At 40.1% G+C, this 17,626-nt stretch overlaps 2 protein-coding genes across 2 annotated transcripts; both read left to right on the top strand.

The window, feature by feature from the left end:
- Window positions 1–4,421: 4,421 nt before the first annotated feature.
- Window positions 4,422–13,214, top strand: LOC140924050 (uncharacterized). Its single transcript, XM_073374051.1, has 10 exons — window positions 4,422–4,518; window positions 5,733–6,161; window positions 6,921–7,025; window positions 7,610–7,872; window positions 8,430–8,547; window positions 9,070–9,303; window positions 9,734–10,039; window positions 11,207–11,311; window positions 12,466–12,596; window positions 12,972–13,214. Exons 1-10 carry the CDS (start codon window positions 4,422–4,424, stop codon window positions 13,212–13,214), a joined length of 2,031 nt encoding a protein of 676 aa, XP_073230152.1.
- A 144-nt stretch (window positions 13,215–13,358) lies between these two features.
- On the top strand, window positions 13,359–16,657 carry LOC140924048 (lactadherin-like). The gene is made up of 5 exons (XM_073374050.1): window positions 13,359–13,494; window positions 13,945–14,276; window positions 15,346–15,487; window positions 16,012–16,376; window positions 16,583–16,657. Exons 1-5 carry the CDS (start codon window positions 13,464–13,466, stop codon window positions 16,655–16,657), a joined length of 945 nt encoding a protein of 314 aa, XP_073230151.1. The 5' UTR covers window positions 13,359–13,463.
- The last annotated feature ends 969 nt before the right edge of the window (window positions 16,658–17,626 follow it).

Here is a 17,626-nt window from a genome sequence, read left to right as displayed (position 1 = left end):
TATTTTCAAATTAAGATGTAATATCTGTCTGACGCGAATTATCCAACGGATAATCCGTCTCTAGTGTGAATACGGCCATTCTATAGTACCAGAAACTCATTCATTTCTGATAGTACCCAGCAAAAGAATCCAAAATGATCTGACAGACGTTCAAGGCTGAAGAAGTTCAAAATGAATTCATAAAACATTTTCGTTGTCCGTGGCGTAAAAGAATTAGATTCGGCTTCTTCCCTTTGTTTATTCTTTAAAAAGATCTCCCTTCCCTTTTTCATGTCGCTAGCTTAGGTCCAGTTGAAAATTTGACCTCTTCGAATCTTAAGGTCTCTAATTTGAATTTTTTTTTTTTTTTTGGGGGGGGGGGGTGGTCCTTTCTTTCACCACTATTGGGAGTGGAAGGGTTAGATTACAGAGTTAACCAATGAAAGTTCTATTGCTTATTCAGCAAACAAGGCCTACTTGATAGGGCAGAACAAAATAGTCGCAACTGGAGAAGGAACCCTTATCGACAGTGTCAAGGGCCCTTCTGAGGCTCGTCCTGGCAGCCCTACTGGATGGTGCGCCTTTTACGAGGATGTTAACGAGTGGTTGGCAATTGACTTGGGGACGCCTCAACCTGTTGAAAAGATAGAACTGATCAGGTTAAACAGTGAGACAAGCTATGTGACCAGCTATAAGGTGGAACATAGTAATGATGGAAACTCGTGGGATTCCTATAATGATGGCCAGGTAATTAAAGTTGAATGAGCTGTGTCATTAATTTTGTCAAAATCCTAACCGCAAGAGCTGTCACCAAATTGAGTAAAACAAAAATAACCGTTAAAAACATACCGTAAAGTTCCGAAAATAAGCCCCGGGGTTTATATTTTTCAAAGGTCCTTTTTGAGGGGCTTATTTTTGGAGGGGCTTATCTACGGAGGGAAATTAGCGTTTCAAAATTGATTGGGTTAGCCTTATAGTTGGAAGTAAAATTACCATTTTTGCTTTGTTTCACTTTGTATTTGGGGGCAATTTTCCAAGTACAAGCCCCCGGGGGGCCTATATTTGGAGGAGCTTATTTTCGGAATTTTACAGTAATCAGAGCGCCCGCCCGGTGTTTGGGAGGTCATAAGTTCGAATCCTGTCGGGGACTTAGAGTTTTTCTTTGTCCCACGCTCGTGACATGCTGATTATTTCATTTTCACATGAAGCTACATGAAAAGAAGGTATAAATAACACAACAAGTTCAAAAGGAGGCATGGATAGAGAAACTTCAAGAAGATTGAAATGGATTGAGACTGTGGGTTTTTGAAAACTTTTTTTTTCCAACAACACTTTATTTCATATCTACATACAAAGGAAAAATTATTATACAACAAAAAAAAGTAGCAAAATTACAATTTACAAAAGTTATTGAAAATTACAATTTAAAATTATCTTTACCCTTATACGTGAAAAAACAGTAACCCTTTTATTCATTTATTTTTTAACATAACATAGGAAGGTAACGGACGAAAACTATATTTACTAATTGATTAATTATTGCACATCTATACGCACACGTATCCATAATGGCTTTACAAAAAACGAACAGACGAGCAAACAGACAGAAAACTTAAACAGGACAGTTAAAGTATTAATCTCTAAATTTCAAAGATCATTTTCGTTGTTTGTTAAGTTTGATATGATGCTCTGGAAGTGTTTTTGTTGGACAGGTAGCTTTGATTTTGTCGTTTACAAGTAATTTCTTCGCTGACTTTAAGTTCCATAGCGCATAAGTAGCGTAATTGGCAATATTAACAAAACGAACGAGCCTTAACAAAGGCCCTTCTGAAGTAGCTCAAGCAGAGATTTGGTTTCCAAATATTGGGACCGACAATGAATCAGCAATCATGCCTAGCGCAATATAAAGGGGCAGCGTCATTGCGAGTTTCACTGCTTTTTTTGGTCAAAGTCCCATCGAGCTGAAATTTATAAATTATATTATTATATTCCTTTTTCTTTGGTACTTGGAGTGCCCTTCTTTTCACATTTCATTTACAGGTTACACGCGTTATATTTAAATATAAAGCCGTGAAGGCAAGTTACAGCAAGCGATAGAATTATCGTCAATGTTACGGAAAAACAGGGGGATTATAAACAGTGTAGTAATCCACTAATGTGGCGTGTTTTTACCCCATACAATTGACTGGTTAATAATATTTAGTAGGAGTTTCAAGTTTAATTTTTTTCTGAGTTATCTGATGCATGGTTCAATTGATTTAGATATTTTACTGGAATTCATCAGCCTTGGTAAGCATTTCATCTACCAGGCATATCCGACTACGTCCCGTGTCCTGGAAAAACGGTATCTGTTTACGAGTCAACGTTTTCAAAGACATTGGTACTGGTGCATTTATAGGTAAAATAATAACATGTTATTTTTGTTATAAAGGACCCTGGGTTGTATAGTATCTTGTGGACCCAACGCGGGTACACCCTAACATGCTTGATATCTAGCCTGCTCGGGTAGCAAGATTCCATTCATGCCCGGGGGTACTCAACAACCGTTTACACGAGCAGACTCCTCCCTAAGGTTCAACCCCTTACTCTTTTATAGACCATTTTCACGAAAAAGGTACCCCTTTCACATACTTTGCTTAGACCTTTGCCTCCCTTTTAACTGCTGTAAATGCACTGTCTATTAAATAAGAATCAATACAAAAAAATAACGTTTTCTCGACGTTATAACGCTATATAATTCATCTGTTAGTCCTTTTAGGCCCTTTCACAGACCCAAATGACAGATTTCCCTACCCCACTTCAACTAGTAAAATCCATACCCTCTCACTGATACTCGAGGCCTCAAAAAGATAACCCTTTCGGGCGGGGCCTCCCCGTACAGGCCACCATGGGCATAAAACAGTTATACAGCAACATTTTTACAAGATACAATTAATCAAAACTGAAAAAAACTCACTTAAGTCAGCGTAATTAACTAAAAAATACCGCTTACAATTATGTACTTAGTAACAGAATATTAAAAGTGATCCTGCTTTCGAATCTAGCGCGCAGCCAGACATATAATTTTCTAATTTTTTGTATCGAATTTATAACTGCAACTCTTCCATATTACTTCAATTGTAACTACTTTCCGTTTCTTCATTAAATCCCCTGAAGAAGGACGGCTTGTCCGTCCGAAATATCGAAAAAACCTGAAGTCGCTTTTGTCTTTGTGTTTTGTTATTACTGTTTGCATTTTTTTTTTCTTGGATAGAACAGCAGGATTTGGATGTTGTCATTTTATATAAAAAGTTTCATCAAATTTTTCAACCATGCACCTTAAAGCAGAGTTTTTTTCCTCAGACCTTGGGATCGACAATTCCTCCATCATTCCGAACAGCAGCTTCACTGCCTCTTCGTGGGAATGTATGAGCCCTGCTGAGTTTGCAAAATCCAACCCGAGCTCAAAGTGCCACGCCGCATGGTGTGGACAGGGGCCGTTTACATTTCTTCAGCTCAAATTAGATGTTGCTTATTTTGTCGCGCAAATAAGAACTATGGGGTGTAGTCGTGGGCATTTTGTGGCATCGTTTTACTTGGAGCACAGCCTCGATGGCATTGCATGGGAGAATTACACTCAAGGGGGAGTGAGACAGGTTAAGATTTTTGTCATGAATGGTTTTGATGTGAGCTTTGTTTGTATGCTGTTGTTACTTCTGTTAATGTTTTGTTTGTTGATTTTTGCTTTTGCCAGTTTACTTTACTAGATTACTTGTTAAATACAATTCATCCATGGATGAAAGCCTAAAACATAAGTTTAGCTTGAGTACGACCAGCCGCATCAGCACAGCCATTAACAAATATTTTACCCACTAGCAGCGTCTACGTTTAAATCTGGCTTTCTTTTGGTATTAAATGTTGGTTAATTGCGAATCACCTAATTTCAGTTTGCGTTCAGCTCCTGGCGAGTCAGTTTTGCAATAACGTATTTTGGACCAGCCATTCTCAAACAGTCGGAGCACAGTAGGAAAAAAATTGGAATTCGGTTGTGGTAATATTATCCATACGTCCGCAAGCGGATTGTGAATTTCCACTCTTAAGACCTTGGAATCATTCAGTCGGTGTTTAACTTAAGATTGGACCTCCATTTTATGGTCAATTGACAGCTGTCAAAACAGGGCATCAACTGACCAATATCACATGACTGTATCGCAGGCTAGGATGTGAAACTCATTGAGGTGACGTGTTTTTAAAGTGCTCTGCTGATCAGTTATTGGTTTTCTATTGATTGCAGGCTCAGGTCCATTTTTTTCAGGAGGATTTCAGTTTCTTGTAGCGAAAGTTTTAATATTTGAGAAAGACAGGAAAGGAGACCGTTTTGGCCTTGGTTAAATTTACATATTACAATTTCATTTCAGCTACTATCGAGCAACTGGGATGCTAATACATGGGTTACACATGAGATGCTTCCACCAATTAAAGCAAAGTATCTGAAACTTATGCCCCACGAGTGTAACAGCATCTGCTGTCTCAGGGTGGGAGTGATTCCACTTATAGTTGGTAAGTGCTCACACTTTATTAACACTCTATGACTGGTCTATTGGAAAACAGTTTCTTTTGCTTCCCGAGAATCTCACATTGAGATTCAAAGGAAACAAAATTAACTGTTTCTCCTGTCACCCTCTAACGTCAGAGTTTGACATGTTGCCTGCTCAGAGATTTTGGCGGGAAACAGTTGCATTGTTAGATGTCATGTGACCTCGAAGTAACCAATAAGATCGCACGCTGTTAGGAAAAAATTTCCAGCTATATAGTCTACATATGTTGCGTGTTACAGAGGACGTAAACACACACGAGCATGAATTTCGTTTACCCTTTCTCAATTTAGATGTGTTCCGTAAGAATTTAACTCCTGGAAAATTCTCCTATATTTGACAAGTCCAGCGTGCTTGTTAGTTTAATGGGAACGTAGCCGTGCGCGAGCAAAATGACATGTTTAATACGACAAAAATAATAATGTCGTATGTTCGACAACAACAACAACAACAATTACAAAGAAAAATGAGTAAATATTGGTCATTTCTGGACGCATCTTCTAGTCACGAATAATGAATATCGCATTCGGGACATTTCTTAGTACTTTTTTTTACCGTAGATTCAAGTAAGATAACTAAGCAAAATTCATGTTTTTTCTCAAACTCCCTCTCATGAAAAATCCCAGGAATGAGCAGTCTATTGAGACCATTCTTGATTGTCCACCGGGAATGGGCACAAGCTTACGACGCAACGATTTCTGGGATCGTGTAGTTGCACAAGAGTGACTTATGACTGGTTAATGGTTGCCTTGAATACCATCGACCAATCAGAACTAACTAACTAAGGGGAGCAAGGGTGACGCAGTGGTGAGAGCGCTCGCCTCCCACCAATGTGGCCCGGGTCCGAATCCTGGCGTCGACGCCATATGTGGGTTGAGTTTGTTGTTGGTTCTCTCCCTTGCTCCGAGAGGTTTTTCTCCGGGTACTCCGGTGTTCCCCTCTCTTTAAAAACCACGCTTTCAAATTCCAATTCGATCTGGAACGCACGGATACGTTTCAACGAGTTCTTATGAACTCCTTAGTGATCCGTGGGTAAACAAATTACAATTTACAATTTACAATTTTTTACTAACGTTTGTCCACCCAAACGGTCCTAAAAATCACTTCACCCAAACCTTGTACCCATTTTCCCCTAGATTTTGTCAACTAAGGAATTCCCTTTTGTTGCATTTATTTTAGATGAAGACGGCGAACATGCTGGCTTTATAATATCATCGGAAGGAAAGCCATCAAGAGAAGGGTTTTCCCTGCATTATCAATCGAACATTTTGCAGAACAAGACATCATATCAATTGGAATTGAGCACCACAAAGAGAAAGTGGAAAATGGACATCAACCGTGAGCCGGTTATCCCTCGCGGTTGGCGTCACGTCTTCATAACCTGGGACCCAATCTGGGGACTGAAATACTTTGAGAATGGGAAACTAGTATATAAGCAAGAAACGTTTGATATTGTAAACGTTCAAAACAAGCATCACCATGTACTTATTGGCAAGGCGCCATCGTACAGTCTCGTACATAAACAGTATACTCTTCAAATGTCGGACCTTGAGGTTTGGTATAACTTTCTGACCGAGGCAGCAGTGAGAGAGAAGCTTAGCTTAGCAGGTAATTTATTAATAAAGTATTGCCACGGATAGATACTTTTAAAATATAGGAAAGATGACTCCGTTACCATTGAATCAGTCATTTCATGTACAAATGAAACTAGAAAGCGACCATTAAATTGCTGAGGTAATGTCGCTCACGACTCCCTCTGTCACTTGTCTTTGGACATTCTTGCTTGTTATGTTCTGCGTTATCGTTTTTGAGCAACTTGGACGACGAACAGTTCGGTAAGTTAGCCATTTTTTTGTTTTGGGTTTTGTTTTCTTTCTTTTTAGGTTTCGGAACGATTTTCATTGAGACCTTAGGTAGTTGCGCCTATAATTTTTATTTATCAGAAAACCCGCTACAGCCACGGGATCGACCTTGCGCAAGTCCGCGTTTGAATACCATTTTGGGGGGCTAGCCTGCGTAGCAGGCGCTAGGAATAAATAGGTGCGAGGGAGACACAAGGAATATGTGGGTTTTGGTCGTTTATAAATAAAGTTGCAGGAAAAAAATAAGTTCATATGAATCCCTTGCAATTCGTATCTACAGGTAATGAACGGATGGATTGTTAATGGCAGATCGATAGATAGATGAACAGTCAACAAGTGAAAAACCGAATGAATGATTAAATGAACAAGTGCATGAATGGGAGGGAGGGAGTAAGGAAGGCTGGAAGAATAAATGTAGAGAGAATAAATGAACGAATAAATAAATAAAGGAATAAATGAAAACAATATCTGTAAGGTCGATCTAACGATGCTGTGACAATTGCAGGTGTCAACCGAATCGGGAATCTAGAAAAAACAGATGCAGGTTATTTCAAATGGCATGTGCAAACAAACTGTACACAGACCAACGATACAGGACCTTGTCATGGAAGTGAGTCAGCATCTAACACACTCATTAGATAGATTTATTACGTTAGGGAATTTCTGAGACCAGATTGACTGGCTCAGGAAGATTTCTTTCTACATGGAGGGGCGAACGTACGAATGGACAATTCTGTCAGAACCAAACTTTCTTGCCTATGGTGCTGTGTGCTCGCGCTTTGCGCACGCGAGAGGTGTCCAATTGTATAGGCCAAAAACCTCTGTTTAAAACCCTGCTAATATAAATGGACATAATACTCTCTGGCTTGGCTTCATACTTCAATAAAATAATATCCCTTTTTAAGACAAGATCTCTTTAAAATTGTAAAGATCATTTTCACGTGACGTCAAGGCGGCCATATTGTAGAGCAATGATAGTCGACCAAAAAGATCCTCAAATTGGGATCAAACCTAAAAACGCTCTTTGGTTCCACGAACTTTGCATAGCTGTTGACCACGTGAATGAAAACGATTTAAAATTTGTCCAAAAACAGATTACTGAAAAAATCATACTCTAACCAGCAGCCCACTGATATGTACTGACAGTTTTCTTTTTTTTCTTTTTTCTCCATTTTCCAACAAACCTTCTTTTAGAAATCAATAACTTCATTTATGTCGAGTCGTCATTTCCACGTGAAAAAGGTGAAAAAGCACGCTTCTTTAGTCGTGTTACAGTGCCTACGAGAAATTGTTTCTCTTTCTGGTACCATATGTACGGGAACACGACAGGAAGACTTAATGTGTTTTTGCGAAGTAGCAAGGATAATGAGGAAGTTCTCCTTTGGCGTCTTGCTGGTTCCTTTGGAAATATTTGGAACAAGGCAGAGATTCCTATTTATCATAATTATGCATATGAGGTAACTACTAATTTATGTCTGGCTTTATACGTGACGTCATCATGGCAGGCGCCATGTTGATGATCAAGATCAACATCGCTTCTCGCTGCTGGGAATTTAACTTTCTTTTCTCTATTTCTAGAAAAACAAATGTTTTGTCATAACAGATATTATTCATCGTGATATCTGTTTAACGGGTTTACTTTATCGTTTGTCTCAAGATAGTCACTTATTGATCGCGACGTTTTGACCGCGTACTACAGATCTTCATCTGGCCATAGCGTCGATTTACTAATTGGTAGTAAATCAGCGCTATCGCCTGATGAAAACCGCACGCAGTCGAATCATCGCTTCCAACAACTAAGTGGCTGTCGTAAGGCAAACGATAAAAGAAATCCTTTAAACAAATGTATCGTCTTGACGATCAACATGGCCGCTTTGTCGCGTGGTTGCAAACCGAGACAAGATTTTTCGTTATGGCAAACCTCGCTAGTATAAGGCGTTCATTAAGGCGTTTTGTTAAAAAAAACAGTTTTCGAGTTTTGTTCATTCATTGTTTATGTCACTTTCTTTCCAAGGTTATTACGGAGGGAGTAGTTGGCGGTTCGCACGGTGATATTGCCATCAGCGACGCTATTTTAAGCGTTAATGAAAGCTGCTCCTTTATGCCGAAAGAAGCTCAATTAAATGCTAATGGTAAGTAGAGATTTAGCAACTTTGTTAAGACGGCAGCGAAAGTGAATTCAAGTTCGTTTATACTTCCTCGCGCTAAATAATTATTGCTAATCTTGTCAAATAAAGCCCACGAGTAATAATGGCTGAGCGCTACGCGCTTGGTCATTATTGCTAAGTCGGCCAAGGTGCGAAGCTGGTATCTAATTTAATGCGCCTTTTCATCGTCTTAGAACTGAGGAGGCAGGCAGTTCACCTTTGTGATCACGGAAGTATAACAGTACGTCATTATATTTCCACGCCATTGGCCTGCTCTTCCATTTACTGAAAATGTTGACGTGCTCTAAACAATGGAAAGGTGTGTCATGTAAAAGTGAAGACCGAGGGCGTAATCCATTGTTTGGAATCTGCCACCATTGTGTTAACTGAGCTTGAACAACAGGTCATTATTTTTTAAGTGCTCTTCTATTTGTTGAAAATAATGACCTGTTAAAAACAATGGAAAGGTGCATTTGGCAAATACTATTACGATTTCTCTTACTTCAGTTATCAAATCAGGAATGATAGGGCACATAAAGAACTACCGAGTCACGTTGAACGACTGGTTAATACAAGCCGGATTCTCTACCTTTCGCCTGGTCCCTTGTTATCGTGCTGAAGAACATGAATGGAGTAGTAAGGCCTTCCATGAACGCTGTGACAACAAGAGACCATCATTCACACTAGTGCGGAAGAACTCTTTCGTTTTCGGGGGATTTTCCGACCTCATGTGGAACCAAGGTGATGTTGATTGGCAGCCTGAGAAAACAACCGACATTTTGTTACGTCGCGCAGAAATTCCGTACTGATGACGTGTTACTAACCAGATCTAGGCAGTGCTTCTGATTGGCTGAAGCAAATTTTCAATCAAAGTCATCAGTATGGAATTTCTGCGCTCGTTTCCCAGACGTCATTTCGCGGGGAGCCATTGGTGGCGTCGCGAAATGTCAGCTGTTTGCTCAAGCTAGCTGATTCGTTGCCTGCTTAGCACTCGATAGGAACCGCTCGATTTGATTCTCAATCTGTAGGCGACGTTTAGAAAGGAATCGAACCTTCGCGAGTCTGTTTGATTATTCCTCGTTAACATCCTTAACACACTGAGACAACTTCAGCGATACCGAATCATCCAGTTTGGAGACCCCTAACAGTCCTTTTTCTTGTGTGTTTGCAGGAGCTTCCAGCATAAACAGTTTGTCAAGCATGAAAGCTTTCCTTTTCAGTCTACGCAGTTTCTACCTAAACTTGTCAACCTCTCGTCTGGATATTAAGCCCTTACATAGACATCTTGCTGTTACATTAGATAGTTATAACAGGCTCAGCTTCGGGATAAATGATCTGACAGTTAATTTGGACAATCGAAGTATCGTGAGTGATGTTGGAAATGTTTACCAAGTTCCTAGTGCCTCTGAACCGGACAAGTTCTTTACGGGAGAGACTCATTTTCAAGCAGATGGCTTGGAAGTTCTGGTTGTTGAGGGTGAGCTATTTCTTGCCTTGTCTTCTTGTTCCCTAACCGCCGCCTGGTTAGCTCAGTTGAGAGAGCGCCGGTCTACTGAGCAGGAGGTCACGGGTTCGATCCCCGGCCGGGCCAACACTCAGGGTCTTTAAATAAGTGAGAAGAAAGTGCTGCCTTTGTAATGACATCTGCAAACGGTTAGACTTTCTAGTCTTCTCGGATAAGGACGAAAAACCGTAGGTCCCGTCTCACAGCACTTACACTTACCTGGTTCTTGTGGGACGTAAAAGAACCCACATCACTTTTCGAAAAGACTAGGAGACGTAGACCCCGGTGTTGTGGTCAACCTTCACAGATCACGTCATTCACATCATGGGCTGTGTGGGTACAGTAAGCTCACAAATGGACTTAGAGCGGCTGCCAGTGGCGCCTTTGTATGCTGACGTGCGAGCTTACTGTTCACATGTTAAAATGAATTGTAAGAGGGCACGTCTGTTGTCCTCTCATCCACGACTCTTCATTTCATTTCATGTATTAAAAAAGCTCAAAAAATCAGTTCATGAAAATTTTCGTAATTCCGTTGTTTCATTCTCCAGAACAAACTGTATCATTAAACACGGAGTCAGATGATACTTCTCCCGTTCGAAGAAATTAGACGTATAAGTGGGGCGGGGTTTGCCCATTTGATTCATTTACCCCTTAGACTCGGTTTTGCAAAATTTTCTTCAAAGTGTTTGATTACATTACACGCCTAAAAGTAACGTTTGTCACATTTTCGATATATGTAATAAAACATCGTCGCTCGTGTTTGATAAATTATTTGACTTGCTGTAACGGCAAAGTAAAGAGAAAAGGGGAAGATGCATGGTCCCAAGAGGAAGGGTAAACAAGAAGGGACGGTTGAATTAACGATTATAATTTTCAAGCCTTTTTTCGGTGGGGAGAGAGGGATCTTTGGCAATCCTTTGGTTTTTGTAATCTGCAGATAATCATCATTTACAGTTGAATGAAATTGTTACATCAGTAACAATGCAGTTTAGCAAGTCCGGCATTCTCCTTGGATCGTATTCGTCAAGATGATTACTTGACCTTAAACATGACAAATCTATGGAGGTTTTACCCGCACAAGCAAACAGGAAACTAAGTGATCATGAGTAATCAGCTTTATTGATCTCTTTCTTTCTTCAGATTCTGTCTGTGAGCCTTCGTGTTTTGAAGGACAATACTGTGATGAAATTACGGGACAATGCATTTGCGATTCAAACCGTCGCGACGAAGAATGGTGCCTACGAAGTATGATAGTCTTTTTGTTTTCTTTCTATTCAGTATTGGTGACCTGCAGATTAGGGTACAAGCGTGGTATTTAGAAGGAGTTATGTTAAGTAGCTAGAATTCTTACAAGGCATTTGTATCGCTAACGAGCACAATGGGAGGGGAACTGGAAAATGACAAATGGGAACAAAAGCTAACTCGAACTCTAGCCCTATCAGTAATTTTATTTCATATTCTCTGTATCGTTCCCATTTTTTTTTCCGGTTCCCCGTTCCCCATTCCCCGTTTTAGTAACTTCCCATTGTGAGGCCTGTGATTAAACAATAAGGCAAGTAGTGTAGAAGAAAGTTTAATATGAGAGACGAAAGAAATAGCAGACAAGGTATGATGTTTCGGCGTCCGTGAGTTTAGGTCCGGAACGTGTTTGGGTAACTATTAATGTATGCCAACCAGACGAACCGGACAATAAAACTGCTAGGTTGCGTGACACTACAGAACTATGGTATGGTATAGTATGGTCTGGTCTGCTCCGGTGTGGAGCTGTGCGGTGTGGTCAGGTATCATATGCCGGGTGTGGCATTGTACGGTATGGTTTCGTATGTCATCGAATGGGGGCGCCACACAGCTCTTTACAAGGCCTCACAGTATTGGCTGTGAAAACAATGGACATAGAAAAATATCAATGACTCTATACCTAAAACAATGGAGCTGCGTGTTATGGAGAATCACTAACTGATTAAATGGCCAGGTCTGTTATGATATAGCGATACTCAAGCTAACGTCATCTATTAATATTTAAAATGTTTATTTATTTATTTTATTATCATTCTGCCATTTAAATTAAAATACGTTAAATTCATAAAGAAGAGGCATGGGAAACCAAGGAATAAGGCCAACTAGAACCTCATTAGTTCATGAAACAAAAAGATTCGTTTGCTTCAATCGTTAGAAATTTGAATAACAAAAATAATGTTTGTAAACAGTGGTGTGTTCTATACTAAAATCTACTTATGTATCTAGTAAGCCCACTGGAATGTCAACAAATTCGAGCCCTGGGGATGGAAAGTTCATGAAACAAAAAGATTCGTTTGCTTCAATCGTTAGAAATTTGAATAACAAAAATGATGTTTGTAAACAGTGGTGTGTTCTATACTAAAATCTACTTATGTATCTAGTAAGCCCACTGGAATGTCAACAAATTCGAGCCCTGGGGATGGAAAGTGGTGCAATCGCTAACCAGCAAATAAGCGCCTCCTCAGAATGGGACCTTTATCACGCTGCCAGTAGAGCAAGATTGAAACTACCGGTAATAATGTAATTGAAAATATTAATTAACTAGTTGATTAATATAATTAAATTAAGGTATTCCGCTAGATTGTGGTTATTCGTCTACCATTGCTGATAAAACTGGGATCTTAAAATGTTGTTGTTGTTGTTGTTGTTGTTGTTGTTGCTGTTTTCATGTCATTTGCGGGAAGTTAAGAGGGATAGGTTAATTCAACGCTCCATTCATGCGCCTGCGCCACAGAAGGAAGTAAAGTTCCTTCTGTGGCTTCTCTGGTCGTGTGATTTTGAAATTTAACACCGCCTTTTGAAAAATCGCCACATCGGAAACGCTCACAATTAATAAAACGCGGAGACTTTTAATGGAGTAAATCTGTGTTTATTTTGTTTGATTAAGGTAAATATACCATACAGAGGAGCTTGGTCATCTTTATATCGGGACGAACATCAGTGGCTTCAGGTTGATTTCTGTGGTCGTTACACAAGGGTTACAGGTGTCGCCACTCAAGGACGAAACTTTATAGACCAGTGGGTGACAAAGTACAAACTTTCATTCAGCGAAGATCGTAAAGACTTCCAGTATTACGAGGAACAAGGACAAATAAAGGTAAAAAATAAAGGAAGTAGGGGGCTTAAGTAACGACGACAAGCTCAAGTCGGTTTTTAGATCTTCGCGCGCCGTCGTCTCTGCATGTCGTTGAAAAATTGAAAAATCCGCCGTAATTCCTTAATTGTTGCCTTAAAAGAATATATCTAGGCTATGTTTTTTACTCTTTAGGAATTTGATGGAAATACGGATAGGGACTCGGTTGTTTACCATGACCTTAAATCTCCAGTCTGGACCCGCTTAATCCGTTTTCACGCAGTAACTTGGCATATACACATCTCAATGAGAGTGGAGTTGTATGGATACCATGAAGGTAACTAAGTTGTATGTTTTTGTTGTTTGTGCCAGTTTTGTTTTGCTCGTAAATAACAAAAATAGCTAGAGAAGTGTAATTCATACCATCGCGAAATGCTACTGCTGAAAATAATAGAGTTTTAGCTCTTTTTGAATTACAGTAAAACAAAACAAAACGACCCTCAGGAACACTGCCCTGACTTACCATCCGATGTTTCAATTGCATTGAAATATAATTTGCTGAGAAATCCCGCGCACTTTCTCGACCAATCTTTCCTGGGAACCAGAGGCTTTTTATCGCGTGCGGCGGGGGTAATCGGGGTATTCTGTAGGTGGAAGCCATGACCTAAACCGGAAACCAAGCATGCGCATACGCATACCCAGCTCATCCCAAACCAAACCTGACTTGTTCATGGCCCTTTTCCATCAAGAATTGTTTTGATTGATTATACCTTTCAACTACCTGCAGGGTGTACAGACGCTCTCGGAATGCAAAACTACCAAATTTCCAATGAACAAATCACTGCTTCATCAGAATATGATGGGAACCATGCGGCCTTTCAAGGCAGGTTACACTTTAAAGGAGCTCCGCATTTATCAGCATCTTGGAGCGCTCGCACAAGTGACGTCAACCAGTGGCTTCAGGTTGATGTTGGTAGTGATTACGCTATAGTAACGCGAGTTGCAACACAAGGCAGGGACAGTGCCCAGCAGTATGGTCAATGGGTCACAAAGTACACGCTGCAGTTTAGTTACGACAGTGTGAATTTTCAGGACTACAAAAGACAAAGGCAAACCAACGTAAGTAAGTACACTTTCAGCCAACTTCCACCAAGATGGATAACATGAGGACTAATATTAAGTGCTCTTCTTACAGAGGTCCCCCTAAACAGAGTGTCAAAGAAAAGGACTAGAAAACTGGGGGAGTTAAACCAAATCTTGGTGTTCGCTTAACCATTCCTATCCTAGAGCACGTTATGGCAAGATTAATTAACTCTGTTGACGAAATCCTATGGTGTTACCATTCAAATGAAACCTTTCGGGCTGAACTTTTGCATAGCGCTAAGTATTTCTTAGGATTATTTCGACAGAAAGTTTACTTTCTTGGTTTTGTTTGGCCATAATTTTTGGTGAAAGGGTTAAGAAGGCTTTTGATTAATAGAATAGCGGCGTCCGTTAAGAAATAGTCTGCTGATTTGAGTCGTCGCGCCAAGTCTACTATGTGGATCTTTAATGTGAGATCCCGATCGCTCTTTAACCTCTGGGAAAAGGCGCAAAGTTCTGGTCATATCAACGAGATACCGTCATGTTATTCTAAACCCTTCTTGAATACGACATGACAACAGTTTTGTCTATAAACCTGCTGGACTATGGGTAGTGGCTTAATATTTTGTGCGCTGGACTCTTGATCGAGGAGTTGGGGGTTCGATCCCTGGCCGGGGTCATTATAATGTATATTTGGGAAGACACTTCACTTGGACAATGGTTTTATTTCACCGATAACTGGGTACCGGCAAATTTAATGCCGGAGGTAACCCTGCGATAGTGGCGTCAAGATCCTGTCCGGGGAGGAGTAGAAATACTCGTCGTTACTTCATGCTATGGACACAGGATAAGTACGGCCTGACAGGCGACTTGGCTTTAATGCAGATCTTACCTACGTACGTAACACAAACCTACTGTGGGGTACACAAAGTGATCGTTTTGTAATTATGTTTCTTTTAAAACACGTTTGTAAACGAAATGCTCCTTTTCATTACCCCTTTTAGCAGTGAATCTTAGCCATATTTTAAAAGATAAAGGGAGATAACAGGCTTCTGTGTATCACAATTGCAAATTCCCACATGACACACCCTATTTTCTGTCTTAGGAATTTGCTGGAAACACAGACGACGACACGGTCGTTACCCATGAACTTCTCCCAGAAATCAGGGCCCGTTATATTCGTTTTCTTCCAAATGCTTGGAATAATCACATTTCAATGAGAGTGGAGCTCTACGGGTTTTTACAAGGTATTTTGCATCGTTAGATAGAATAAGTCATTATGTCTTTGAACCATCCACCTGTCTAATAGAAATGCCCGTTTGAATGGTTTAACCACGTTAACAACAGTATTAGTTCAGTATTAGTGAACCTCATTTTTAACATGTATTCTACTGACCCGCGTTTCCCTTAATGGCAGCTTTGTCCGCTCTTAATCTCGTTAATGTTTGTGCGCGTAATTGTCCTGTCATATCCCAACATTAAAATGGACTACTGTTACGTCGTGCAACCTTCCCAACTACTTTTGTCTGGGATTGAAGGCTATACGCATGAGTACATGAAAGGGAGAATCGACCGACAGCAGTCCGTCCTTTTCCGTGGCAATGAACTTGGTATATTCAGCAGATGGACTGTTATAAATGTAAGGAATGTTACACCAAGCAAATTTGTTGGCGAAGTTTTCACGTTTTACAACTTTCTAACCAATTAATGAGCTTCTTCTTTTATTGGGTTGTTTGTTGACAGTTGCACCTTTCCATTATTTTATTTTTAGGCCTTTCAGCAATTGACAGTATCCAAAAATCTGCCGCATTCCATTGGACGATGGATAATCATGAAGATATTAAGAACCTTATGAGTTTTGACTGGGGTCAAGCCGCAAACGGCTCGAGCACCATCAGAGGCATAAGAGGCAAGGCAGTGTATGTTGGATATGGAGCATGTGGCGCGTTCACACTGAGCGAGAATCTCCTTAAAAGTTGCGTTTTCGATGCTTCTTTATGTAACAGTGGGTTTACATTGATGCTCTGGCTGTGGTACAAGATTAAGGATTCAGGCGAGGGACAACTATTTCTCACATCCAGTGGAAATAACCGAACAGGTCATAGAATGTACCAAGTTAACAGTGACAGTCCTCAGGTATGGCCGCTCATTATTTTTTTAACAAAACCGTATTATAAAAACAAGGGGCTGAGACTTTTTCGGTAGGTTTTTTGTAGATGTTGCTAGAAACTTTGGTTACGATCGTCTGCCGATTTGGCACATAGTGTCGACTTTAATATCGCGTTGCTTTATCATAATTCTTACACATAAAAAAATGTTAAGTTTTAGCACTCTTTTTTAAGACTTTCAAAATCGCTGCCATCTTGGCAACTATAGCACATGACGTCACAGCACACAAACTGCACCACAACCAATAACATGGACGTTCGGTTAACCGAATTCCAAATATAGGTGTTCTTACACACCCTTTGTATTGACCATTACAAGAAAACACGACATCACAAATTTCTTGGATTTGACCAAAATGTTAAAAGACATAGGTACCACCGTCAAGATGAAACGAAGTGACGCTCACATGGAAGCCTGGTCACTTGGCAAGCACAAGTATCCTAAAGGGTATTGGCTATAATCCGAATAAATGCCACCCCAAGTCCCAGGTCCCCAAAGAAATAAAAAGTACACAATGGGAAGAAGAAGCATAAAAATTCTATTTGCAGGCAAATATTTCCTTTATTATCTTTTCTAGGTGGCGTTTGAAGTCTCTAGTACCAACAAGAAATGCGTCGTTACATTTCCGACACCAAAGGAAGTATGGACACATTACGTAGTAACGTACAGAACCTTTGACAGCCTGAATAGCATAGAAGTGTTTATAAATGGAGAAGAGGTGATGAAGTTTACTTCTAAGCAGTGTTACCATGGTAATTTTGACCAGGATAATTTTACGAGAATTTCCATCGGAGAGGACGATTCAGGTAGAGGACTTCCTTTGGCAGCTTTTGACGACATAGTTATCTGGTACAGATCTGTAACCAAAGAGGAAATAAGCGATATTTACAGTTACTATAAAGGTAATTTGTTTGTTGTAGGCCTCTACTGAAATTCAAAGGACATTCGAAATGGTGTTCTCTTATGGAGTGCTTTATATCACTGTTTATATAGAAGTTAAGACGAACTTTTTTCCGTGGAATTTTTTTAATACTGGTATCCCTTCTTCCCTACTGTAGTGGTACCAACTCAACTTGCCTTACATCTGCCCTCAGTGAGTCTTGCTTTGTCTGTAACAGCTTAGTATATTTTCCGTGATATTTTTCCAAATTTTTTCAGGTGATTCTAACTTGCAGCTTCACGTGAGCATTGGTTTTACCGGTGTCCCCTGGAAAGAA

Source organism: Porites lutea, chromosome 14, assembly GCF_958299795.1.
Source record: "Porites lutea chromosome 14, jaPorLute2.1, whole genome shotgun sequence".
Classification (NCBI taxonomy): domain Eukaryota; kingdom Metazoa; phylum Cnidaria; class Anthozoa; order Scleractinia; family Poritidae; genus Porites; species Porites lutea.
This window is presented reverse-complemented; position numbering and strand designations above follow the sequence as displayed.

Excerpts from the sequence above, each read along its gene's own strand:
- LOC140924050 (XM_073374051.1), top strand. The coding sequence starts at position 4,422 with ATGCTTCCACCAATTAAAGCAAAGTATCTGAAACTTATGCCCCACGAG. Across the intron at positions 6,162-6,920 it reads AGAGAAGCTTAGCTTAGCAG|GTGTCAACCGAATCGGGAAT; the intron begins GTAATTTATTAA and ends TGACAATTGCAG. Across the intron at positions 9,304-9,733 it reads CGACCTCATGTGGAACCAAG|GAGCTTCCAGCATAAACAGT; the intron begins GTGATGTTGATT and ends GTGTGTTTGCAG.
- LOC140924048 (XM_073374050.1), top strand. The coding sequence starts at position 13,464 with ATGAGAGTGGAGTTGTATGGATACCATGAAG. Across the intron at positions 13,495-13,944 it reads GTTGTATGGATACCATGAAG|GGTGTACAGACGCTCTCGGA; the intron begins GTAACTAAGTTG and ends AACTACCTGCAG. Across the intron at positions 16,377-16,582 it reads TTAACAGTGACAGTCCTCAG|ACTTTCAAAATCGCTGCCAT; the intron begins GTATGGCCGCTC and ends CTCTTTTTTAAG.